Raw genomic sequence first — 27933 nt, forward strand, 5'->3', positions numbered from 1 at the left:
CTCAAAAGTCCAAGTCCAAAGTGTCCTCTGAGACTCAAGACAAATTCTTAGCTGTGAGCCCCTGTAAAAGTTTTAAAATAAGGAAAAACAAGTTACACGCTTCCAAAATACAATGGCACAGAATAAATGTTCCCATTCTGAAAGGGAAATATGGGGAAATAGAAACTAACAGAATCAAAGCAAGACTCAAATTCATAAGGGTAAACATTAAATTCTGCAGCTCCATGTCTATCATCCGGGGCACAATGTGGTAAGCATGTGCAGCCCCACCTCTATGGCCTTGCTGGCTGTAGCATACATGGCTTTTCACTTGGGCTGGCTTTGCTTGCTGCCTGCAGCTTTCCCAAGCAGATGTTCCATATTCCTGGCATCTTCAACTTCCTGGGGTCTCCACTATAACTTTGCCTTCACTCTCACTGCTTCAGGCATTGTCCTCTCTGGGGCTTTGGCAGGGACTGTGACCCTGTCATACAACAATGCCTAGCCTCCCAGGCATCCTCTGAAACCTGGGTGAAGCTTCCATGACCTTATAATGCCTGCATTCTGCATGCTGGTAAAACCAGCACCACATGGATGACACCAAGGTCTGCCACCAGCTCAAAAACAGCCAGGGCCCTCTTAGTCCATGGCTGCAGAGGCCTCTGAATGTCTGAATGGCTTAACAGCAAGTATGGGGGAGTATTTCCATAGGTGTTGCTGAGTGAGCAGGGTGCCCTGGGGTTTTTTTTTCCCCCTCCAAACAGTACCATTCTAACAATTTTACACTTTTATAACTTGTCATAGTTACTTTTCTCATTGCTGAGACAAAATACCTGACACCCAAAGTTAAAGGAGGAAAGGTTTATCTGGCTTTCAGTTCATAGAGGTTTCAGTCCATAGTTGGCTGGCTCCAAGGCAGGGTGGCATGGCAGAGGGGCATCACAGAGAAACAGTTCATATCAGACAGAAGACAGCCAAAGAAGCAAGCAAGCAAATCCAAGCAACTTTAGCATTTTCTTTCTGCCCCATTTATATTGTCTAAGCTATCGGGCTTAGGGTGGGTGCCAAACCAATCAGTGGACTGATTTAGTAATCACACATCCTCAATCCCAGAATCACACACTCTAGATCCAGCCACCTCTGAAAAAGCCCACCTATGACCAAATGAGGCTTTGGGGGTGGGGTGGGGAGAATCTAGACACAAGCCATAACACACCTTGAGCATACAATGGGTGGGGTTTAGCCAATTCCTGAGATGCTCTCATAGCATCTTTTCTATTGTCCTGTTGCAAAGTAGTTGGCTTCTTTTTAATGGGGTTAATCTGCTCAGCAACCACACCTTCTGTGTCTCTAACTTTACAAGCTTCCTTTCTGGCCAAACTGCATATGTTTCAAACCTTTTGCTCTGCTTTTTACTCCCAATTCTCATTGGAAATTTGGCTGAAAGCAGCCAACAGTAACCATGTCACACAGCCTGAATGTTGAGCTGCCTTGAAACTTCCTCTACCACATCAATTAGTTTGCCACTTTTAAAATTCAGCCTCAGACCAAATATTAGGACATTACCAAAATGTCAATAAGTTCTTTGCTGGAATGTAACATAATGAGACATGGTCCAATTCCCATAGAGTCCTCATTCTCCTCTGAAACCCCATGAACCTAGCCTTTACTGTCTACATTCCTATCCGAATTCTGGTCTGAGCTGCAACCAAAATCAAGTTGTGCTTATAGCACTCCAGGGCATCTCTATCCCACATTTTTAAACTTTTTCAGACTCTTCCCACAAACTAGTTTCAAAAGCTTTTGAACCACATAGTCAGGTATAGTCACAGCAATGACTCTACTCAGTATCAGTTGTCTTTGTTCATCAGCCTTCTGGTTTCTGAGACAAAATATCTGACACCTACAACTTAAAGAGATTTATTTTGGCTCCACAGTGTCAAAGGGTTTAGTCCATGGTTAACTGGCTGCAGGGAAGAAACAGCATGGTGGAAGGGTATGGTACAGAAAAGCAGAGAGGAAGGGGACAGGGAGAAAAACATACTCTCCCAGGTCAGGAGTCAATGATCCACCTACTGAACCAGGCCCTGCCTTATAACACCACATTCAGCTATGAATTAATCATTGGGTTAACCCACTGATAAGTATAGCACCCCATGATCTCATCACCTTCCAAAAGCCCCACCTTTGGGGCCAGGGATTTGGCTCAGTGGTTTCACCACCGCCTGCTGTGCAAGCAGAAGGATCTGAGTTCTATTCCCAGCAAAAAAAAAAAAAAAAGCCCCACCTTTGAACACATGAGACTTTGGTGGGATATTTTAGATCTAAACCACAACAGAGCCCTTGTAAATAATAAGTAACTTGTTGCTTTCAAGATTTTCTCCTTTTTACTATATTCCTAGCCTTTTTACTATGATATGTCTGTTTGTGAGTCTCTGTTTTTAATACATCTTGGATGTTTTTAATCATTATTTCTTGAAAATTTCTCCCCCTTTCTCTCTCTCCTTGCTGGTACTTCCATTATGCCTATGTTGGTACACTTAATAATGTCCCACATTTCTCTAAGGCTCTGTTCATTTTTCTCATGGTTTTCTCTGGGGTTTTTTGGGGGGGCTTATATAATTTCTTATTAAGCAACCTTTAAGTTTGGCAATTCTTTCGCTTCTTCAAGCCTACTGTTAAGAAGTTTTAGTGGATTTATTTTAGTTAATATTCTTTTCAACTCCAGAATTTTCATTTGGTTCTTTTCAATCATTTCTATTCCCGTTTTATATCTTCTGACGCTGTCATAAAACTTTCTTCTTCTAATTGTGGTTTCCTTAGTTCTGTGGACATGTTTATACTGACTATTATGAATTATTTTTCTGATACATCTGACATCTGGGGTCACTCTCACAGGCAGTCTTTACTGCCTATTTTTTCCCAATGTATGGGTAATCATTTTTGATTGCTTTGCATATCTCATAATTTTTGGTTGGAGAGTCAACATTTTAGATAATATATTATTGCAACTCAGTACTGCTACTGATCCACAGGTCTGATACCGTCATTTGCTTGTTCAGTATCCAGGGGAACTGTTTTAGTGACATATCCCTCCCCAGTGTTGAGCTTCTGATATGCTGAGGTGCAGGTCTGTATATGCCACAACTACCCTGGGTGACAGGGGCTTTACAAAGGCTTCCCCACTCTTTCTGACCTTCCCAGTTGTTACATTCTATTAACTCACAGATAACTGCTGTATTATTTTCAATATTGTCCTAGGACATAAATTGCTCTACAAATTAATACAATCGAATTCTGGCTCACTTGAAAGAATGCTTTTGAAATCAACATTTGGTATTTGACCCAAGAAGGCCTCCTCCCAATTGTCTTTATTGCAGTTCTCTCCTACAAACTAGTGGGGTTATAGTTGTGGCTGGATCTTCATTACATCCATGAATCTCCTCTCAGTTCCATTCACACAGCCTCCACTGTTCTTGAAAGCACCTTCAGGTTTAGGTTTCTCTAAGCTGTTACAAATGAGGTCAGTTCCTTTGGGAAGAAATTAGGTGCTGTTGTATAGCCTGCTGCCCCCCAGCAAAATCTTGAGGGCTTGAAATCTAGGAATGGAGACAATGGCAAGCTTCTGAGTGTGACCCAGTAGAACCCTTGGGGAAGGACTGCAGCAGCTGAAGTCTTTAGCTTGTGTCTCCCGGCATCATCAAACCACTGCTTTACAAGCAGGAAGAAAGGGCTATCCAAAACTCAGTTTTCTCATGGGGCCAAGAAGAGTCATCCAGGATTTTGCTTCAGCAACAGGTAGCTGGGGTCAGGATGAGAAATGCCCATGTTCTGGTCCTCCAGTGAGGAAAGGCCTCTGACTGGAAGCTGGGTAGAAAAAAGAGCTCTGTGTTGCTGACTGAACCCCAGTGGAGAAGAATCTCTCCCTTGCCCAGCTGTGAGGGCTGAGGGAAAATGTAGTCTTGGCTTACATACCACAGGCTCTTGCCTTTCTTATTCAATTGTCATTGATTTTCTTGATTAGATGTTTGCTGTTTACTCTTAGGACCATTCCAGGGATTTTGACTTTTACTAGCTTCACTGAGGAACTGGATCACTGGACTTCCTCTTACTGTCCTACCCTGTGCTGATCTCAGTTTTCCCTATTTTTACAACCTGTTGTGGTCATTTCAATGAGACTCATCAGAGGATGACTATGCTTGTATCACATCACATCAAAATCCTTTTCTTATACTTACTTATTATATACCCAGCAGCTAATATGGTGCTTTGAATATAGTAGGTTCACAATGTTGCTTGCCAGTGATACTGCGGAAATCCCAGCAAGAAGTATCTGGGAATCCTCAAAATGGGAAGGAAGGGAATTAACAGTTTTAGCATGTCCAAAACATGGGTTCTGAAAAATGGAACCAATTCCACCACTTTCTAGGCTTAGCCAAGTTTCAATCCTGTTGTTTCTGTTTCCAGAACTTATAATTTACCTAGAACTCAAGGTGCCACTGCCCTAGCTTGCTGCATCACTAGGGCAGAGCAGATGGTGTCTGTAAAGATGCAGGCTTCCTTATCCTGAAGAGCTGAAGCCCAGATAACTCAGGGATGGAGACGGGCTACAGGAAATGGGCCCCAAATGGAAGGAAGAGGAAGGAATGCTCACTGCTCAGCATCCACCTGCTACCAGCTGGTGTGCTTCCAGGTCACCTTCACCCTCATCAATACTTAGAGCACTTTACACTAGAACCACCTCCCAGGGTCTAGCGTGATACAGGGAGGGGAGAGGAGAGAAGAGAGACAGAGACAGGTGGACAGAGAGAAGGGGGGGGCAGACAGAAAGAGACAGAGACAGACAGACAGACACAGACACAGACACAGAGATCCCTGATCCACCTCTATCACGACTTCACCTTACACATCTCAACCTCCAAACTGAGACTAAGGACCCCACTGTCTTTCACTGCAAGTGACTTGTTGATTACCACTCTGGAGGTGTCTCACCGTCTAGGCACATCCCTAGAACCTACAGAAGGTTCAGGAGTTCCTGGGAGGGCAAAGGAAACAGCAAGAACGGTCTTCCCTACCCATCCCCCAAAAGAAACATAAGGCATCCTATAGCCACTGGCTGCTTGTCCTGTGCCTACTGGCCTTGTTTCCTTTTATGCCGGCCAAGGGACTTTTCCACGCACTTTGTAAAATCGTTAGGCGTGGGCTGTGGCTCTTTTTAGGACTGCTTAAACACCTCAAACCACCGGTGGAGCGAGCTCGTGCACCTGCAGTGGGAGGGAGGGTTGAGGGTGCGGAGGCAGGGCCCGACCGTGTGGGTCTCTGCCCGTCCGCGCCGCACCAGACCCCGTACCCGGGGGAGAGCCGTAACCCGCGGAGAGAAGCGCCGGCTACGCTCACCTTCACGGCGTCGCTCCAGAGGACGGCCCCGTCCTCCTCCTCCTCACCGCTTGCGAACGACGCCCGCCGCGGCGCGGCCCCGCGTGAAAGGCGAGCGGCCCGGAGCCCCGTGCCCGCGCCCGCGCCCGCCACCGCCCAGGGTCTGCGTGCGCGCGTGCGTGTGCGTGCGGCCCGGCCGGCGACCCGCACCTGGGTCACACGGGGCTCGGCGCCCGTGGGCCGCACGGCGGAGGCTGCACAGCGCCCGCAGCGGGCGCCCAACCCCCCAGCGCCGCGCGCCCAGAACCCGCCGAGCGCCCCCGGTACCGGGCCAGGGCCGGGGGACGGCGCCGGCCGGGAGCCTCCTTGGCGGAGCCCCATGATGTCAGCCGGTCCCGAGCGGCAGCCGCGCGGCGGCGGCGGAGAAGGGGCCCAGGACGCCGCGCCGCCACCCGCGTGCTCCGTGCCCCCCGACCCGGGCCCCGCTCTCGGCAGCCCCGCCGCCGCGCCACCCGCAGCCCGGCCTCCTCCGGTCCTGTGGCTGGAGCTGGGCCCCACCTGCGCGCGGGCACAGCAATGCCCCAGCGAGTCGAGTGGGCAGGCAAGCGGTGAGCTTGGCACTAGCAGCAGCAGCAGCGCGGGGCTGTCCCCGGGCTCCGACTCTGACAGCAGCGGCGTGGTGTGCTGCGGCCGCGGGGGCATGCGCGGCACCCTGTCCCGCGCCTGGAGCCTGGAGAGCCTGCGCTCAACCTCTGCCGGTAAGGGCCCCGCGCCCTGCGCCCCGTGCGCGCTGGGGTTCGGGCCCCTGCCCTCCTCCGCCCCGCTCCCCGCACACCCCTGGTCTTTCCAGCCTTTCATTTCTCTCCCTCACTTTTTCTGTTTTTTCTTTGCCATCTCCTAGTCCCTTCCTTCCGAGTGCTTCGCTTTTCTGGTCCCTTTTCTTTTTCTCGGCTATATTAGGATTCCCCCGCCTGTCTTTTCTTTGACTCACTTCTAGCAGGAACCACCTGTTACAGGTGAGGCCCTTTTGGCCTGGCAGTAGACCTGTCGTCAGTGCTTAAGGTGAGCTAGAGTTTAGTTCTTGGGTGCCTGTTTCCCTTCCCCTAAACAGTTCTTGACCAAACACAGGTCCAGCCTTCGAACTGCAGCTCCTTGGCCTCTGAAAGTTGAAGTGGAGGACAGGACTGTGCACCTCACTGGGACTGCGCATGGTCCTGGTCCCAGGATGGAGGTGCTGAACCGGAGGGCGTCATCCTGGGCCCTCCAGAAGAAGAGTGCTCCGGTGTCACCTGGGCTTATATGCCCCTGGTGCTCCTTGTCTGTCTGAGGGCAAATTCTGGATACTGATGGAGAGGAAGATAGATGTCAAGTGAGAAAGTTCAGAGTGGTTTTATGAATGATGATCACCTACCCTTGGTTACTTGATGAACTGGCTCCTTTATATTTCACTCCTTGCAAACACTTCACAAGCATTTGACGCTTTGGCAGTGAGTGTTGTGAAGGAAAACGGTTGCTGCCTGGAAATGAGGAAAGTAACACAACCATTATGCTTCTGCTCAGGGTTGGGGACATGGCCTGAGGTGAAATTTTGTGTGCCAGGTCAGAGCATCAAAGCCAGAATGGAGCAGAGGATCCCCACTTCCTCAGGTGGAGCCCTGGCCATGTTGGGGAGCATTAGAATAAAAGTCGTTCTGGTTGCAGGCCTAAATCCCAGCGCTCTGGAAGGCTGAGGCTGGAAGTTCCAGCCTTGGAAGTTTAGCTACTTGTTCTTGTCTAAAAATAAAAAAGAACTAGGGATGTAGCTCAATGTGAAGGTCTTAGGTTCACTCCCCAGTGTGAGAGTGGGGTGGGATAGGTTGTGAGAATACCTTGAAAGACAGAGCCAGGATTTAGTTTGCTCTGAAGTCAGTGGGTTTAGGAAAGGAAATAAAGGCATGTAGACCTCTGCATTGAGCACTCCATGACTCCCATCTGATCTCTCCCCAAACATACACATGAAATTCAGAAAGGCTGAAATTCAGAAAGGCTGAATAATCCTTTGGTGGCTTGTCTTAGTTACTTTTCTTGTTGCTGAGACAAAATGCCCAACACCCAAAGCTAAAGGAGGAAAGGTTTATTTTGGCTCTCAGTTTGTAGAGGTTTCAGTTCATGGTCAGCTGACTCTAAGGCAGGGCAGCATGGCGGAGGAGAAACAGTTCTTGGCAGGGCAGGGCAGGTACCAAGCAGCAGGGGAGTAACAAGTGACCACACTAGTCCTCCTTCTGTCCCTTATATTTTCATCCAGGCTACCTGGTAGCACTCATACCCATACTCATACTCATACCTTAATCCTACCCAGAACTATGCCAAACCAACAGTGGACTAATTTACTAATCACATACCCTTGATCCCAGCACCACATATTCTAGATCCAGCCACCTCTGAAAAAGCCACCTATGATCCCATGAGACTTTGGGGGACATCTAAACACAAGCCATAACACGGCTCCTACAACTAAAAATTTTTTGTTTCTGCAGCTGTGATTCCCTACCATCCTTTGAAAGCTTCCATAGAAACTCCTTTTTGTCTTGGGTGCTTAAATAGAACCCATTTTGAGAAAACTGAGCTACATAATATCCTAAGTGGAACTTGAAACCAACTAGCAAAGGACCTGCTTCTCTCTTTACCCAAAAGAAAGCATACTTGTTCCCACCTCAGCAGCTCTGACCCTGCCAGAGGGTCTCAGGGAGGTGGCTTTCCTCTGCTGTGAGCTCTCCTTGTTTCATTCTGTCCTAGGGAATGTACACTAGGGAGATAGATGGTGGTGGCACATTCTGGTTTTTATATAATCCAAAGATCCAGGTGGATCCTGGTCCAGCCTAGGGGCACTGAGGCAGCCTGGATGAGTTTCAAAGGTAAGTGACAAGTGTGTGGTCTGGAGTGGGGTAGAGGGCAGGTGGGAGGGGTACAGAGTAAAAGCTGAAGCCCAGAAAGCTGCTCCTTGGGGAGATCCAAGCTGCCTCTGCAAAAGCAGGGCAGGGTGTAAAGCAACTTGGTGCTGTAGAGTTGGTGTGAAAAGGAAGCTGATGCCACCTCCACAGGATGCTGGACCACTGAGGATGGGTTCTGTGTACTGCTAGGTGTATATGCAGCACACCATGCTTAGGGAGTCTGGGCAGAAGCCATCCACAGAGGCCCTGGGGAAGGCATTTTTAATCCACTGTGCCTCACTCCCATCCCTTTACCCCCTACTTCCTGCTTTGTTGGTGCGGTCTTCATGGGAGGTGACTGTTCTGCCTGTGTAAAAAGATAGTGCCTGGTATGCTACAGAGCCACATGAGTCTATGAAGCTGGCTTTCTGTACCAGACTCTTGGACAGAATTAACCCTGATGCCCTCAGGCAGCCTTAGAATCCATGAATTAACTCTCCTTTTCTTCTGCAATGCTACTAGCTGTTTGCCAGCCTTGGGAGGAATGGAGGAAATAAACACTCCAGTGGTTCTGTTTGGATTTATGGTTCAGATAAGAAGGTGTAGTTAGAGAAGACTGCTAGATAGAGGAGCTTGATGGGAACAAGAAAGGGAAATTACACCTTTTGAGCATTTTCTATATGCCAGGCACAAGACTCCCTGCTAATCCAGATAGGAAAATAGGCTCTGAGACATGTGGTAACTTATCCAAGGGTACCCAGGCAGGCCCTGTCTGGTCAGAGTTTCAGCCCAGATTGGCATGACTTGGTGGGGGCCCAATGCTGGGTGTGACTGGAGACTGTGCCAGGGCTAGTGAGAGGCCGAGTGCTGGTTCTGTTGGCACATTGGAATAACTTTCTGGCCACTCAAGTGCTCATTATTGCTGTTATTCTGCAGCCACAAATGGGGAAGTACCAGCTTCCCTGTTTGCAAAACAAAGAAATTAAAAGGTCTGACATCTTTTCCAATAAACTGAAACCCCATGATTCTAGTTGAGGTACTGATTGGAGCTGGGCATGCCATGCTACATGGGCAAGTGTTGTGTATTGCTCTTCTGTTTGGTCTTAGGGCTCTATGACAAAGCATGTGTGTGTTTAATTGAACTGTGTTTATCTCTTAAGAAAGACTAAGAATTACCAATGAGGGATCTTAGCAAAGCTTAATTATTATTGTGTGATTTTTGTGGTAAGCCTGTTGCTAACATGTTTGGAGTTCCCAGAAAGAACCCAGAGGCTAGTACTTGGATCTGAGATTGTTGCTGATTCTGAGGGCAGACTACAAAGCAAGAAAGTCGCAACTGATAGGCTCTTCTTATTGCCAAAGGATTTCTTGAAGTTTATATGCCCAGTTTTGTCACTTTAAACTGAAATACCTTTTATCCTGTTGCAGAGAAGACTTACCTGAAAAATACAATCTGAAAATGAAATGTAGTTGGCAGGGTGGAGCCTCCATGGCCCTCTGCCTTCCTGTTCTCATCTCCCCCCAGCACCATAGCCCCAGAGTCCTCGGCGATCACTCTGCTGTTATTTGACTAAGGTTTTTAAACTTAGTGTCAACAGTGAGCTTAATTCTCAGTCTGGGCTTCAGCAGTTGACAGTTTTCACAACCTGTGCTTTTGCACAGTGTCATATGATTTCTTCTTGGGTGAGAACAAATGCCACTTCCACATTTCTCTGCAGGCCTTCCAGCACATGTCTGGTTGAGGTGAGCATCAGGCATATGAGCATGTTAGGCTTCTGTTCCAATCAGACATTTATTTAATCCAGTTCGAGGCACAGTATGAGGCACTTTTCTAGTCCTTAAAGAAATCACAGTACAGCAAGACACAGGCACTGACAAGCTATGATGTTCTGATGGAAGTAGACCCAGGAGGACCACGTGTCAGGGAACCTAGGCCACTCTCAGCCAGTCACTTGCTAGAAGGACTCAGAACTCTAAGCACTGTTACACTCAGAGCTCCAGTTCTTACAGTGAGAAGATGCAGATTAAAGTCAACAGAGGCCCTGTATGTCTTATATAGGGCGAGGCCTAGAAGACACCAGACCCAAGCTTCCAGGTGTGCCCTCCCCGATTTCACATGGACTACATTTAATTCACCAGCAGTGCCTTGTGACATGTACAGAACTGCCATCCAGAGAAGCTCCCCAGACTGGGTTTCCAGGGTCTCTATCAGGGCTCAGGCTATTTAAGCATGCAGTATGCGTGAGATTGACCTTGCTTACTCAGTCTCCAGCCCTGCAGGGCCCATACTGATACAGAGTACCTCACTGCTCCCAACATAAACCGTGTTGTTAACACCTACTCTGGCATGGCCTAAGGCCCCAAAGTGTACAAAACCACTCATATTAGGCAGGATATTCCAAGTTATCCCCCTGGAGTTGGTCAGGGGCCAGTTCTTTCTTTGGCATGTGTAGAGTTTAAACATCTATCCCAAGATTAGCTGTGCAGAAGCAAAGCTTAGAAGAGGTTGCTATTATGGGGGGGCAGAGCAGAAAGTTGTGGTCCAGAGAAACCCCTCTGCAAAGGGAGGCATTGCCTGAGGCTAACACTTGCATATTGGCTGTGGTAGGGAGTAGAAAGCACTTCAGAAGAGAGCACCAACAAAAGCAGATGTGGAAGATGCAAGAAGGAAGGAACCAGTGTCACTAGCACCTGTGCTAGGTACTGCAGTGCTTTCAGCATGCAGCAGTTGTAATAGTTTGGAATGTCCACTGCAAGGATAGGTGAGGCTTCAGACAGGAAGACAAGGCTGGGGCCCTGTGGGAAGAAACACAGACCAACTGTGATGCTTGGAGTCCTGGAAATGTTTTAAGCAGAAAGTTGATGTGGCCATACTGCTTACTTTTTTGTGCTTCTTTGATTATGTTGATTTATTTTTAAAGTTATACACAGTAAAAGGCATACATTTTTGGTGCATAGTTTAAGAGTTTTGACAGATACATGCAGTCATGTAACCACAGTCACAGTCAAACTACAGAAGGGATTCCTTTGTGATTAACACCTTCCCCCACCTCCAGTTCCTGGCTAATCTACATTCCATCCCTGTGAATATACTTATTCCAAAATGTCATGGAAATGGAATCCTGTCATATGTTGCCTCTCAAGCCTACTTCTGTCTCCTAGTGCAGTGTGTTTGAGATTAATCCATGTTGTGTGGATATTAATAGTTTTTCTTTCCTTTTAAATTGTTGAATAGTATTCCATTGCATAGATGTACTACAGTTTGTTTACTCAGACAAACTTGGATTGTGTCTAATTTTTGGATGTTGCAAATAAAGCTGCTGTTAACATCTGCAAGAGGCTTTGTATAAGCATATATTTTCATTTCCCTTGGGTGAATATATAGGAGTGCACTACTAGGTAAAATGGTTACTGTATGTTTAACTTTATAAAAATGGGCTAAACCCTTTATCATAGTAGCTGTACTATTTTATATTCCCACCAGCAAAGTATGATAGTGCCGTCAATCTGTATTCCCATCAGTTATTTATTTTTAAGCCATCTGTCAGGTGCATAATATCATGTGGGTAGTATCTATCAGGTTTTAATTAATGAATACTGATACTGAGCATCTTCAGTGCTTATTTGCTATATGTATATCTTTTTTGTCTGCATGTGTTTTTTTGGTACCGGGGATTGAACTCGGAACCTTGCGCTTTTGAGTCAGGCAACAAAACCACTGAACTAAATCCCCGGCCCTGTATATCTTTTTTGAAGTATCCTGCAGTTTTTATTGGTTTATTTTCTTGTTGTATTTTGAGAGTTCTTCATATATTGTTAAGTACAAGTACTTTGCCAGATATGTGATTTTTTTTCCAGTCTGTAGCTATACTTCAATTCTCTAATCGTATTTTTGCAGAACAAAAGTTTGTTACTTGAATGGAATCCAATTTATTATTTTGGGGGGTACCATATTTTTTATGTTTTATCTGAGAATTCTACTTATCTTGAGGTCAGTTTTCTGCTATTTTTTCTTTTTTTTCCAGTACCAGGGATCGAACTCAGGACCTTACTCTTGCAAGGCAGGTGAGGTGCCACTAAGCTAAATCCTCAGCCCCTGGTGTCTTTTCTTTCAGGAGCTTTTATAGTTCAATATTTTATACTTAGATCTGTGACCTATTTTAAGTTGTTTGTAAGGTTTGAGATAAAGGTTACAGTTCATTTTTTGCATATGCATTTATAGTTGTGCAGTATGATTTTTTAAAAAGATCATCCATTCTCCATCGATTGCCATGGTAACTTTGTCAAAAACCATGTATTTATATAGGTGTATTTCTGGACTTTGTTCAAGTCCATCCCACAACTTTTTTTATTTTGTGAAAAAATGCAAAATTTCATAACTTAATAATGAAAGAATAATAACCATGTGCATAGACAGCCATATGTCAGCCCAGCAGTACATCCCAGAGCCACCTTCTGAGAACTGGCTGACAAGCATGAGAAAACTGAAGGCAGTGAAGGTGTCTCCACCTCAAGCCATGCAGCAGTGAAATGCTCATAATAAACAGGTTCCAATAAGACTGCACACCCAGGCCTTACAGTCCATCCTTTTTCTGTCTGGCTAATATTTAAACTAGAAAACTATTTCTAATCAACCTAGAGTGGAGAGTTTATTCCCTGTCCTATCTGCAGAAATGTACTGTCGATATATAACCCACCTACCATGGAAAGTGTATAGTGTTTTGTAATAAATGGCCTGATGCTAAAGTATAAATGGCAAATAAAAAGTTAATACACTGTGTATCATTATTTTCAGTGTAGTTGCTTAGAATGCAATACATAGACAAAAAAAGATTCTCTCTTACAAAGAAGTACAAACATATAGTAACACAAAACTTTATTTTCAATGAACTAACAGAAACTAGTATAATAAAGTAGCATATATATTAAAATATTTTTGAGGCAACAAAATAGGCAGTTTGGGGAATTATTTGTACTTCTCCCTGATATATATATAATTTCTCATAAAGAGAAACCATGTTTTTTTTTTTTTGGTACCAGGGATGGAACTCGGGACCTTGTGCCTGCAAGGCAGGCAGCAGAACCATTGAGCTAAATCCCTGGCCTGAAACCATGTGATATTTAAGCATATGCATTTGATTTCTTTTTTTTTTTTTTTGCATGTGACTTATTTCACTTAACATTATGTTCTCAGGTTGTATCCATTTACCTATCAATGCCTCAAGTTTTATCTTTTTTGATGTCAGAGTAGTATCCATTGTGTATAAATACATTTTCCTTATTCATATGTTGTTGGACTTAATACTGCTGTTCCCAAGATCTAGTTATTAGAAATTGTGCTGCTGTTAAGCATGGGTTTGCATGTATCCTTGTAATGCAATGATTTTAACTCTTTTGGGGAAGATACCTAGCAAGTGGAGAGCTGGGTCAAATGGAATTTCTACTTTTAATGTTTTGAAGAATCTCCATACTGATTTCCAGAGTGGTTATATTAGTTTACAGTCCCTACAACAATGTAGTAGAGTTCCTTTTTCCCTACATTCTCATTGCATTTGTTACTGTTAGATTTTTTTAATGATATTCATTCTAAGGTAAAATGGTATCTCAATGTTTGCATTTCTCTAATGGCTAGCTGTGTTGAACATTTTTTCATTGGCCATTTGTACTTCTGAGAAGTGTCTGTTCATTTCAGTTGTGCATTTCTTGTTTTGGTCTTTTATTTTGGGGCAGTCTAATTTTTTTTGAGTTCTTTATATATTCTAGATATTAGTCCTCTATCCAGGGAATAGCTAGCAAAAATAATTTCCCATTATGTTAGTTGTCTCTTCACTCTTGGTGGTTTTCTTTGGTGTGCAGAAGCTTTTTAACTTGATATGATCCTGTTTGTTGATTCTCAGGATAATTTCTTGCGTCATTGGGGTTCTGCTAAAAAAGTCCTTGCCTATGCTTTTGTTTCCAAGAGTATCTATTTTACCTTCCAGCAGATTGTTTCTCCATCTTATAACTTTAAACTGTGTATGTGAGACTTCTACTTCTCCTTATTCATCTTTTTTTACTATACTGGGGATTGAATCCTGAGCCTCACACTGAGCTACATTTCCAGCCCTTTTAAAATTTTTTAAATTTGAGACAGGGTCTTACTAAGTAGCTAACTTGTCCAGGCTGTTCTCAGACTTGTGATCCTTCTGCCTCAGCCTCCCAGAGTGTTAGGATTAGTGCTATTACCATACTGAACTTCTTCCTCTTTTTCAGTGTTGTTTTAGTTATTCTCTTTTCTTACCTTTCTATATATATTTTGCAATCAGTTCGATAATATCTATGAAATATTCTCTTCGGTTTTGGTATGGATTGTGTTGAGTCTGTACATCACCTTTGGGAGATTTCAAATCTTAACTATATGGTGCTGTCTGATTTAAAAGGCAATTATATTACCATTAAAATATTTAGTAAATTTTCAAATTCTGAAGAGGTCAAATAGGGAGAAATGTATATCATTTTTAAACATTTTCAGTTTACAAAGTCATGGCCTACTAAATAGTTACTTATATGTTAAAGATAATTAAAAAATCAAGAAAAAATAGTTCTTTATATATCCAGAAAATAGCATGTTAAAGTATCAACAGTGTCCCAAATAAAAAACACAACCATCCTTCCCAAACTCACTTGGGTTGTATAATTCTCGCTTTCTTCCATCTTGAGTTCATAGCCTCTTAAGCCCATCCATTTCCCCACTGAAGTTACAGAAGTTTGGACTCAGTCCACCCTGTGGTTTCAGAATTCATTTATATGACATTAAAAGCACCAACCCTTCAGTGCCAGGCATGGTCCTTTAATGGGGCTCTGAGACCATCATCTTTGCTGGAGATAAAGTCCTCAGGCGGGTAGCTAAAGCTTCATAATAAAACAAAAATCTCTTTGTAAACTACCTGTAAAAGTGCGTATAATTAACCTACTGCTAATAATTTATAAAAGTGAAAAGTCTGATGAGGTTTCATAACAAGCATAGTGCAACTGACAAGGAAGTTGTTTCTGCACTGTGCAAAGCAAGATAAAATGATCAAAAACATTTAGACAACATAAACACAATTATGAATCCTGTTTTCAAAGAAGGTGTTTAGCATTTCATCTAATTTATAACAAAGTATGATCGTAATCTTTACAGAGAAAAACCTTCAGATATAAAATAATCCTGACAAAAATATATCATGAATGTAGCCAGCATATGGTTAGAATATAACAAGATTATATAAAAAATATAAAGACATTCAGTAAGTGTGGAGTGAGGGCTGCACACATCTCTACATTAAGAAAATCTTGTAAGTGTTATGAACTCTCAGTTGAAAACCACTACCCTATAGGAATCTAGGAAACTAGATTCAAATTTAAAAAAATAAGCCCACAATCCATTCAAGATTTTTTAAGAAATGAAACTATGGTGTGACTGATAGCATTGTCCAGTTGTGGTACCAAGCAAAGTAGCACTGAAATTCTAATAAATCAGAACACATCATGGACAGCGAGGGCACTGGCATTTCTGCAGTAACTTCCCATGTAGAGTACAATTCCTGAAATGTTTCACTAGCATTTTACCTATACAGATTCAATGTAGGGAAGGCCAAGTATCCTCTGATTTAATACCTCTTCTCAAACAACTCATCAGTAGTAACATATCAAACAAACCTTGATATTTCTAGCACTTAGCAAAAGAACAAATTTTTTTTTTAGTTTTCCAGGGGCCTTCTGGGAAATCTCACAGACTCTTTTAAGTGCAAAAGTTAATCATCTAATATTTGATTTTGGAAAGACAAAATATCAGAAGTTGTCAGGAGATTTGAACATTGATTTATGTAGGATCATGAGTTAATAACAGTACTTGGCTACCTATTTAATCAAAGTGACAATAAAATATATTTTATATATATATATATAATTTTTTTTTTTTGGTACCAGGGATCAAATTCAGGACCTTGAACTTGTGAGGCAGGTGCCAGAACCACTGAACTAAATCCCCAGCCCGACAATAAAATATTTTTAAATGAACATGGTAGTAAAGAACATTGACTCTTTCTAAATAAGAAAAAAGTTAATAATCAAGAACATGACAGTCAACATAAAGCCCAGAAAATGATTCTGATGATCTCTGTCATCTAGGAAGATTACACAGAAAGCAACTTTTGCAACTTCTTGTTAAGAGAAGACCAATAATCCAAGACATTTTTTCCATATTAACAGGGAGAAAACCAGAGTCTTAACTTTGTACCACTATAAAATTTGATGCTAAAATTCTTTTAAAAATATTATTTAAAACCTCTATAGACCCTTAACAGCTCTGAGTATGACAAATAAAATTTCTTTTTGATGGACCTTCTACAACTTTCTCTTACATTATGTACCTCTTATAGTAAAACTTCTCAAAGTGGAAAAAGTAGGCACATTCATTATCAGACTGAATGTATAGCCTCCCTGTAGGACACAGAAGTAAAAAGAATTTATAACAAATTATGTTTAGTAATCAGTGGTTCATATTTTATCTTTGAAATGATCCTGTATCTATTTGGTATCTGTTAATTAGCACCAGAAGTTTAAGTGACCCAAAAACTCTTGGAAATTAACTTCCAAGTTAACATTCTAACTTACCGTGAAAACTTTGTCAGAATAATAATTCAGTTTAATTAAATGCAGATATATGCTTCTACACTCTTAAACATTTAGTAGAAGTAACTCTGGCTCATTCAATGAGAAAACCTGCATAAGTTTAACCCAAATAGAATAAAAATGTACACATAAGAGGTATGATGAAAAAATACAGTGAATATTTTTTTAAATTTTATTACCATAAAAGACACATTGCCATTAATCTTCCTCATGATACTTCCCCTGGCTTCAAACACACTTATTCTATTGTTCTTCTCACTTTCTGAAGCAGTTCTGGAAGTTCTCTTTTGTGAATGTCTTCAGTTATGCTATGTGGCTGCTTCAGTGTCCTGAATCAATTCAAAATGTTCACTTTTCAGGGTCATTTTGACTTCAGAGAAGAGCCAGAAGTTGCATAGAGCCAGATCCAGTGAACAAGGGGGATGAGGACACAACATAATTTTTTTTAATGTTTGTTTAATGTAGTCATGTTCATTCATTTATATATTCTTTTGCCGGGGGGTACTGGGGATCCAACTTGGGACCTTGTGCTTGCGCGGCAGGCGCCAGAACCACTGAGCTAAATCCCCGGCCACAACATAATGTTTTTATGAGCCTGCCTTTCCATTGGATGGCTTGGCAGCAGTACTCACCATATTTTTTATCATACCTTGTAAAGACACAAAAGAGGGATGTATTTGAGAAGACAATGTGTCCTTTACTATAATAAATTTTAAAATTTAAACATTCACTGTATTTTTCATCACACCTTATATATTATTTATAACAAATTAGAAGTCATAGCTATATTTATTGAATAATAAAACTAGTCTTATTTGTCAAAGATTTACCTAAATTATTATGAACCTAGTTACATAAAAATTTTGAGTAAATTTCTATAATCTAATACCTGTATTTTTTCAAATTGAAAACATTTGAGGTTCAATTTCCCTAACTTTTGGTAATTTTAGGAATATTCGATTTGTTCAAGTGTTTATGTATCTAAACCAATTAGAGTAGAGCTCATTTAAGAGATTTTATATCAAATTTGGTAATACTGTCTGGAGTTAGGAAATTATTACAGATCTTTCCAAAGTACAGAGCTGTAAACACATGGTCATACAGAGGGAAAGCTTGTCTTTGGTTATAAAGTTTCAGACATGGTCAAGCATAAACACAGAAATATAAAATCCACCAGTCCACATATCCAATTCTAAATGGGTATGAAATTATTGACTTGAGTTTAAAATAGACAAAGAGAAACAGTTCTCTGTCATCTTTTCCTTGACAGAAGAAGATCTGTCTCTGTCAGCCATTAATCTGTTCACAGAGATTGCAGATTAAGCATGAACTGAACAGAAGCAGTCCCAGAACTCAATGTGTCCTCCAGATCTGTCTGTGCTAGGGTCAGGCATGAGTCCACAGCTCAAGGCTAGGCATGGAACACAGATTTGTTCCTAGATCCTGGGCAGGAGCAGAAGGGCTTTCCATGAGGGGAGCAAAGGTGTGATCCCAAGGCCTGCTCCAGTACGGGTCTCACCACCACCTCAGGCAGTGCACTGGGCAGTTAAGGAGAGGGTTGTATTCAGGGTGTCATGAGAAGGAACCTGTTCATTAATGAAGAATGACTTTTAGAGAGAGAAGAATTGGAGTTTTATATTTTAAAAAGAGGGTAATCATTGAAGACGGAGGTCTTTCTCAGAAGATGGGAAGATGGGTGGTCCCTCATGGCCAGCAGGGGGTTTCTCTGCTTCCAGAGCAGCATGGGGCTCAGATAAAATTCAGAGCTGTCAGCACTGCTCTCCCTCTTGTTTTCTGGAAGAGTTTATATAGATTTGGCTGATATTTTTAGTAAGATTCAACAGTGAAGCTACCTGGGCCTGCAGGGACCAGATGTTGGACCGTTTTTGAATGTGAATTTGGTTACTTTACTGTGCATGGAATTACTCAGGTAATGGACAATTCATTCATAGTTGAATGTTTCAAGGAATCAATCCATTTCATGTAAGTCATATAATTGTGGGCATAGGATATTCAGAGTATTCTTTTATGCTTTTAAAGTATGTAGAGTCTAAACTGGGCATGCTGGTGCATGCCTGTAATCCTAGTATTCAGGAGGCTGAGGCAGGACGATCAGCCCTAGTTCAAGGCCAGCCTGGGTTACATAGTGAGTTCGAGGCCAGCCTGCACTACATAGTGAACCCTGTATCAAAAGAAAACTTCAAATTTTTTAAAAGTATATAGAGTCAGTATTGTTGTTGGTAATTTGTGTCTTTGCTCTTAAGTAGTCTGAATAGAGGTTTATCAGTTTTATTAACTTTGTAAAAAACCAACTCGGATGTCATCGATTTTTCTCTGTTGTTTTTCTTTTTTTGTCTTCACTGATTATTTCTTTTATCTTATTATTTTTGCATTCCACTTTCTTTGGGTTGTTTTTTTTTTTTTTGGTAATGGGGATCGAACTCGGGTCCTTGAGCTTGCTAGGCAGGAGGTGAAACCACTGAGCTAAATCCCCAGCCCTGGGTTTATTTTCTATTCATTCTAGTTTTCTAAAGTCTGAGTGTAGACAGCTGATGTGAGATATTTCTTCTTTTGTAATACAAGCATTGAAAGCTACACATCTTCCTGCAAGCACTGCTGTAGCTGCATCTTGCAAATTTAGGGTGTTGTGTTTTTTTAAAGTTTTGTTCAGTTAAAAGTACTTTCTAATTTTCCTTATGACTTTCTCTTTCATCTAAAGCTTATTTAAAAATGTGATTTTTTTCCTGCTTTTTAAAGACATGTTCTCATTATGTAGCCCAGGCTGGCCTTGAACTTGTGATCCTCCGGCCTCAGCCTTCCAAGTGCTAGGATTACAGGGGTGTACCAGTGTGCCTGGCTCAACATGTCTTTATTAATTTCCAAATACTGGAATTTTTCCAAATGTCTTTTATTGATTTCTAGTTTTATTTGATTATGAATCAAGAACATATTTTATATGATTTAGTAGCTTAAAATTTGTTGAGTCCTATTTACAACCCAGAATATGGTCTGTCTTAGTTTAGTATTAGATACAAGTTCAATTTTAGTATTGAATACAAGCCACTGTTTCTGTATAAGGAGTCTATTAAAAACTGAACTGAGCTAGAGAGCGTGGCTGCCAAGTGTTGGAGTAGAGCATTGACTAGCCTGCATGAAGCCTTGGGTGTGATCTTCAGCACTGAGAAGTAAAAGTAGGCAAATAATTTATTAAGACAAGCCAAAATGAAAGAACAGTCATGTGTCACTTAGTGGCAGGGACAAGCTCTGAGAAATGCTTTGTTAGGTCATTGCATAGTTGTATGAGAATATCATAGGGTGTCCTTACACAGATTTAGAATACATGCCTAGCTATATGGGGTGCGTGTACGTGTGTGTGTGTGTGTGTGTGTGTGTTCCCTGTTGCTCCTAGGTCCATGAGCTGAACAACACAAGATTAAATCAACCATAAGAAAAAGTGAGGTAGCCAAGAGATGTAGTAAACTTGAAATGTAAGACGCTGCTGCTATATGTCATAGTATATTGTTTTTAAGTAAACTTTTTATGTTAGTAGGAGTATGCATTAAAATAACAATAAAAGTGTAGCATAAGGCCAGGGATTTAGATCAGTGGTTCCGCCGCCTGCTTCACAAGCGCAAGGACCCGAGTTCAGTCCCCAGTACAAAAAAAAAGTGTAGCATAGTAAACACATGAATGAGTAACTGGGTCATTTATCATCTTTATCAAGGTGGGATTGCTATACTTTTACATGATTGTCAGTGTGGCAGGCTTGTTTCCATCAGTGTCCTCACAAACAAGAGTGATATGCCATGCTGGGATATTACCATGACTGTGACATTGCTCAGTGACTGGAATTTTTCAGCTCCCTTAGGATTTTCCTTGAGCACTATCCTGTATGTCACCTGTCAAGACCTTAATGTTATCATGCATTGAGTGACTGTCAATAGACAACCCTTGAATGACTCCTTAGGGTAAACCAGGGGCCAAGCACTGACTCCCCCAGTGTCTTAGTTACTTGTCCTTGTTACTGAGACAAAATATCCAAAACCCAAAGATAAGGAGGAAAGGTTTATTTTGGCTCACATTTTTTAGAGGTTTCAGTCCATAATCAGCTGGTTCCAAGGCTGGTTGGCATGGCAGAAAGGCATCACAGAGGAGAAACAGCTCATGGCAGGCAGAAGAGAGCAAAAGCAAGCAGGAGACAAGTGACAAGTGAGAAGCCTCTTTCTGTCCCTTATATCTTATTCTGGCTACCCTTAGGACCCTTAGGACAGGTAGTGCTCACACCCTTAATCCTAACATCACATCCTTGATCCCAGTATCACACATCCTAGATCCAGCCACCTCTGAAAAACTTTACCTATGATTCCATGAGGCTTTGGGGGGACCCCTAGACACAGCCATAACAACCAGTACTCCATTTTTCCCCATGGGACAGCACCAGACCAGTGTCAGATGTATCAGTACAGATGAAGGCATCATGTTACTGATGAGGGAGTACTGGGCAAAAGCTCTTGCTGTTTCATGGACCTAGAGGTGAGAATGGGGAGCTGGGGATGGGACACAGGTCGAAAAGCACTGGGACCTGAGTCAGAGGGGGAGATCATCTTTGAGGCTCCCTCCCTCTTGGGAATAAGGCCTTGTCGAGGTATCTGATTAAGGTCTTGGCCAAAGACCCCAGACAGAGCGACCTGTGCTGGTCTGTGTAAGAGCAAGACTGGCTGGGGGTGTGGGACTTTGTGGGGTTCCCTCATGGCTGTGCACCACGTCTAGTGTGGGAGGGGTGGGCAAAGCCTTTGTAACTGCCTGTGGCTGCTCCTGAAAGATCACACATGGGTTGTCAACCAGGAGCTACACTCCTCAGCTTTTCTGGTTCCCTAACAAGATGTGGTGGATGTGAACTAAGACACTCAGTGTAGACAGACTTCACAGATTGTCAGGAAGTTGTGTTGCCAAAACTTGACAACAGATTCATGTCTTGGGTTAGTTCCCTGGTAGAAGACGCAGACAGATTCAGAGTACAAGGTAGGTATTTAGGGGGCTCTAGGAGAGGGAGGGAGGGAAGCAGCAGAGAGCAAAGGGAGAATACGGCCAACTTCTCAAGGTCTTGGGAGCTAGAATTGCCCATTGGCATTGCCTCAGTTGGACAGAGGTGGTTAGCCATCTCTGTCATTCTCCATCAGCCTGCCCCGGGTTGCAGGCGACTCTAAAGGGCAGGCAGTGAAGCCTGTCCATTACCAGCAGTGCAGTGTGGGGCAGCAGGGCTGGAGGTGCCTCCCAGAGAACAGCAGAGAGGCATCTGCACCTCCTGGGCTCAAGCCAGGTTCCTAGGTGATGGAGATGCTCACTGACAAGTCCAGGATGGACACAGTAGGGAGAAAGATGCCAAGCTCAGTTCAGTTTGGGACATGTTCAATTTCAGATTAAATCACCAGTGAGGGTCAGGTCCTGCTCCTCCAAGGGCACAGGAAGCCAATTGTGTTCACTGATTTTTTTTCTGTATTTCCTGATGCCTTGACAACCTGGGCCTCACTGTCCCTGGAGAGCCTGCCCCTCATCCACTGCTGAGCTACCTGGTTTGTAGAGATTGCAAACATTCACCCAGAGCACACTTCTGTAGTGAAGATCAACCACTTCAAAGCCTCTGTCCCCAGCAACTCTTGTGTAGGGGCCTCACATGCTGAGTCATTGTACCTATCCCTAATCACCCCAGAGCCGGGTACCAGATGCACCTACAGCCCAGAGCCACTGAAATAACTCAGACATCATGAGTCTACTTCCCCTCCCTCACCTTGCCTTTCCAACAGAAACTGCAATAAAGGCTCTTACCTCTGTTATTCCCCACTGCCTCAGCCTCCTGACCAATCCTGGTGCTGTATGTTGGTCCAGTGTACAATCCCTGTTTTTTGTAGGGATTTGCGATGCAAATTTCTTCCTTCAGGACAGTCATTTCCATGTCCTTCTGTCTTACTATCCCTGATTGAAACAAACTCTGGGTACATTTAAAAGCACCAGTGTCACTGGGAGTCATTGGTTAGGTGACTGACTTCCCAGCCTGGTACTTAGGCATCTCTCATCCCGGCAGATCACTGCAGTCAGGAATAGAAGGGCACTGCTGAGCAGATGCAGATGAAGAGGGCATGGGCAGGTGCTGAGAGTGCTCAATTTCATCCTTGCTTTTTTTTAGTTAAGAAAATGGGAGCTTACAGTGGCAAAGTCATGGACCCATAGTGGTCACATTATATAGCTGGTCGAGCAGCATAGGTCTGACCTCGGGTCTGCCTGATTTCCATGTTTGTTCCATTTTTTCTTCTTCTGGTCTGAGGGTCCTATTTGATCTCCAGAGAACAAATGAGAAAACTGATGTGTGGAGAGACTATCCAGGGCAATGCCTATGGAAGTACACTAGAGTCATGCTTAGGATATCCTAGAGGATATGGCCCGGACCATCTAGTAGTCAAGTTTACATTGCTGCAGGAAAATACTGGAGGTAGATAACTTTATAAAGAGAAAAGATTTAAAAGAACAGCTTTGGCACTTTAAAGTCTAATATCAGATTTGTTTGGCATCTTGTGAGAGCTGCAGATGGTGAAAGATCATGGCAGGAGAGTGTGCACATATATGTGTGAGGTCAGATCCATAAACAGGAAGTCAGAGACAGACTGATGTCCCATAATCCCTTTTGAAGGATATACCCTTAGTGACCTGAAGTCCTCATACCAGGTCCTCCCTTCTAATGGTACCACAGAATTTTGTGTGTGTACATGCATCTTGTAGAAATCATTCTCTGAGGAACACACTTGGGAAATGCTGATTTAGTGCTTGGGTGTCCTGTTTGCACCTGTGTGTGGAATACTGCATGCTTTCTTGGGCTCTGAGCTCAGGGAAGGGTATGGTTAGTCTGTCAGGTGAGAGGTTGTAGAGGACCTTATGAATGATGGTCACTAAGATCAGCTAACACTAGCTACTGCACATGATTCACTGTAAGGGCAGGAGGCAGTATAAAGGCAGGTGTGGAAAGCCAGAATCTCAGAAAATGAAGTAGACACCTCTGTATAATTCCAAAAGCCTGAGAAGACAGGCTGCTATAGGTCTCACTTGTTGGAAACAAACAATGTATAGTAAGAGGTACTAGCTCAAGCCAAAGAAGAGTTACCACATAAGCTAAAGTGCAGTCTGGCCTACAGAGAGCTTGTGCCTTGGTTATTGCTCTCATTGCTGAGACAAAATACCCAATGCACAAAGTTAAAGGAGGAAAGGTTTATTTGGCTCAGTTTGTAGAGGTTTCAGTACATAGTTGGGTGACTCCAAGGGAGGGCTGCATGGCAGAGGGGCATCACAGAGCAGGCAGAAGGCAATAACAGACAAATAGAGAAACAGCAGAAGCATCAACAGTCCTCTTTCTGTCCCTTATATCCATCCAGACTACTCATCCTTAGGGTGGGTAGCACTCACACCCAGGATGGGGCAGCCTTAATCCCAGTGTCACACACCCTAGATCCAGCCACCTCTGAAAAACTGCACCTGTGACTGCATGAGGCTTTGGGGGAATATATAGACACAAGCCAGACATTAATCTGTGTGTGTGTGATCATACATATGAGTGTGTGTTGTGCAGGTAGTGTGTGGTTTATGTAGGGTGGATACATGCATGTGTGCACTGTGTATATAATGTGTGTTGTATGCATGCATCTGTGTGCTGGATGTGTATGTTTTGTGTCTTTTTGCTGCTTTTTCTCTGCATCACCCTTCTTCATCTGCTCTGGAAAGCAGTGACTCCTCAGTCACCTAAGTGGCTCACACTGTGCAAGGTCAGATGTGGTAGTCCATCTACAGAGGAGGTGAGGATCTCTCACTCCCAGTTTCAGACCCCCAGGCAGATCCTAGCTACCTTGACAAGTGTAATCATCTGAATCCCTGTGTGAGCCAGACAGACAGTGCTCCACAGGGTATCTATAAGAGAGCTTCTGGTCTCATTTTAAAATGCTATTTATATATGTGAAGCAGAGAAGACACAGATTGCTAGAAGTGTAGCCCAGACGTGGTGCTAAGATGTTGAAGGGGGGAAAAGGCTGTGCCAGCAGCAAAGACTAGCAGGTGGTTGGCTGGGAGGGATGTTAGCTATAGGAGAGTAGATGCAAAGCCGAGGTGCCTAGGAGGCAGTGGGGGCCACCCCAGTGACTGCAAGGTAGAGCTCAGAACCCTGTGCCTCTACCAGCAAGCCCAGCATAAAGAAGGAAGCTTCCCTGCAGGACACACTTCATTTCATCTGTGCTTCCACTTTACTTCAGGTTGCAACCACATTTCCCCCAAAAAGCAGCATTTTAAGTGACTTGAAGTGAGATACACATGAAATTTTTGGTAGGGGTAGTGGGAGGGGCAGGGGAAAGGAAAGAAGGGAAAGGAAAAATGCTGAGAAATGGTAAAAATGGAAATAAAGTCTTTGTAAATAAGGAAGAGTGGAGGGGGTGAAGGGAGGGCTAGGAATGGGGAAAAAATAAGAACCAAGATGCATTATGTAAAGGTGCAATTCCCAATGAGAAATGTAATTGTGTTACATACCTAAAATGTACCAATAAAAGAATTTAATAAAGTGCAAAAAAAAAAAAAAGAAAAAAAATGCATTTACAAGTTCCTGCTGTCCAGGGCCTCCCTTCCTGGTGCCTTTGGTGGATTGGCAGGCTTTGAAGCATTTTCTCCTCTTCCTTTCCTTCCTCATCAGGACCCTGGCTCACACAGCACTGGGTGGTCTGTTCTGGTGAGGAAGGTGGAATTGGGAGGAATGTATTCTCTGATCAGAAAGTAGTAAAAAATTGAGAATCTTTAAATGTGTTCTTCTCCCGGACCAGTGAACTGACTTTCAGCTTTTCTATCCTTTCCCCTGTCTGTCTTTTGCTATATCCACCATGGCACTCCAGAAGCCTCCCGACCATTGATCAGGAACACAGCTATGTGCCTGGTCACAACAGTGTCCCATGACATGCAGTACCCTCACCTTGTGCTGCAGCCCACATTAGCTGCCACCTGGGAAGCAGGAATCCATGGGGCTAGGAGACACACATCTGTGCAGGTCACAGGGAGGCAGCTCTGAGAAATGGGGAGGCCCAGTACTCTCAGGTTCTGGAAGGAGCTCCTCAAGGGACAAAGAGGGCAGTAGATTCTGGCCCATTGTTAAATGACTCCTTCCTAATCCTGCTGCTTACTGGGTCCTGGGCTAAGAGCTTGCAGACCTCAGCAGTGAGCACTACCAGCTATGTCAAGAGTACATTGGTGGGGGGGCCGAGGATTTAGCTCAGTAGTTTCGCTGCCTGCAGCACAAGCACAAGGACTCAAGTTTGATCCCCGGTACCAAAAAAGAAAAAAGGAGTACATTGGTGGTAGGGTTTTAATGCAATAACAGCTTATGAATATAATAAAAGATAAATTAATGTTCTGAGCAAATCTGATCTTTTGTTTAAGACAAATAAAAAACATGGGAGACAGTGGAATGTTGTTAAAGATGTTGGACTGGGAAGCCACACAGACTCTGGGTCTAGATCCCAGCCATGTCTTACTGTGGCAGACTGACAAGTGACCTGATTTTCTGTACTCAGGTAGCTCATCTGTGAAATCAGAATTAGAACATGATTTTGAGGGTTTTCATGAGGATTAAAGGAAGTTGTGTGTAAAGTGCCTAAGTTGCTACCTGGCAGATAGTAGGTAATAAATTTATGGAAGGAATGAATGAATCTCTGGTAGAAAATAAGTCAGGAATGTTCCCTATGGACACGCTGGTTGAACTGTGCTCAGTGAGCACTCAGAAGACCTGAGTTCACCTGCACAGCCGCCTGTGTCTGGAGGCCAGTCTCACACAGTGGGGCCAGAGGCCTCTCTTCCAGGGCAGTCCTGTGGTGACCACAGAAGCAGTTCAGAGGCAAAGCCCCTGTTGGTCTTGCATGACCAGAACTGCATCAGAGTTCCAGGGCTGCATCAGAGTAGGTAGGCCTCCATCTCGGCAGCATCTCAGGCCTTGACTCAGCAGGCTAGAAATTAGGCTTACCTGTGAAGTGCTAATCCATGCACACAAAGAGCTGAGATTGGATTCAGGGGTTCAGAGATGGGAAGATTTTGCTTTTATGGGTTGTTATTATTAAAAAAAGTAATATGTACTATTTACAGAAATTTAGGAAGAAAGTCACTAGAAATCTCACAACCCAGAAACACCATTAACATTTTGGTATATAAACTTTTTTATGAACAAAATAAAGCTTATAATGTGTGTTTTGTCCCATGACCTATTCCCCCATCCCTGCTAGACTTATATAATACATTGTAGGTTTCTCTGGAGGTCAGTCAATATTACCCAACTGTGTTAGCTACCTATAAGTCCACTTGATGGTATGCCATAATATTTTTAATCAGTATTCTGTTGTGAGCACTGAGGTTTTCATTTCAAATTGTTTAGAATTTTAAACAACACCGGAATGAATATGTTCCATGTCTTTGTAATCTTCCATGACTGTTATTTTTCTTTGCATTCTTCTGTGGTTATGAACTTCTAAAAATGAGTTTGGTGGAATCATCCCGCTGCAGACAAGCAGGTCTGCCCATGCCCTACTGAGGTCCCCAGTCACGCGGAACACGCTGAATCAGCCCGCTGCAGACAGGCAGGTCTGTGCACGCCCTACCGAGGTCCCGAGGGAACATGCCAAATCAGCCCTCTGCAGACAGGTCTGCGCACACCCTACCGAGGTCCCCAGTCACAAGGAACATGCCGAATCACCCCGCTGCAGACAGGCAGCCACCTAGTTCTACACTACAAAGACGCAGAGGACACCAGACCACCAGACCACAGTACTGAGTCCCGCTGCTCTCAGCCCAGAGGTAGGGGCTTCTGAGCCACCATCCCACTGCTCCTGGTCCAGAGGAAGGGGCTTCCCAGCCACCATCCCTCCCGCTGCTCCCAGACCACAGGAAAGGGCTTTTGGGCCACCATCCTGACCACTGCTCCTGGTCCCTCTCCCACCTCTCCCAGCTC

General features: G+C 43.5%; 1 protein-coding gene and 1 long non-coding RNA gene across 7 annotated transcripts in view; one reads left to right on the forward strand and one right to left on the reverse strand.

Moving 5' to 3' along the window:
* Nucleotides 1-27933, forward strand: part of Arhgef4 (Rho guanine nucleotide exchange factor 4) — a 224251-nt gene that overhangs the window by 139402 nt on the left and 56916 nt on the right. Inside the window, exon 1 of one of the 6 annotated variants that reach the window (XM_004836008.4) lies at nucleotides 3845-6113. The exons of the other annotated variants lie outside the window; for them this stretch is intronic. Coding sequence (XP_004836065.2) covers nucleotides 5132-6113 — 982 coding nt within the window. The 5' untranslated portion in view covers nucleotides 3845-5131. Of the gene's footprint in view, nucleotides 1-3844; nucleotides 6114-27933 lie in introns of those variants that run through there. 6 annotated transcript variants of the gene reach the window in all.
* Nucleotides 1884-5486, reverse strand: LOC147829897 (uncharacterized). The gene is made up of 2 exons (XR_015446430.1): nucleotides 5377-5486; nucleotides 1884-3846 (listed from the first exon to the last, which is right to left on the reverse strand). It is a non-coding gene; the product is annotated as an uncharacterized LOC147829897 (long non-coding RNA).

This window comes from Heterocephalus glaber, unplaced genomic scaffold, assembly GCF_053883595.1.
Source record: "Heterocephalus glaber isolate CG9 unplaced genomic scaffold, H.glaber_assembly_v1.0 deba00000347, whole genome shotgun sequence".
Classification (NCBI taxonomy): Eukaryota; Metazoa; Chordata; class Mammalia; order Rodentia; family Bathyergidae; genus Heterocephalus; species Heterocephalus glaber.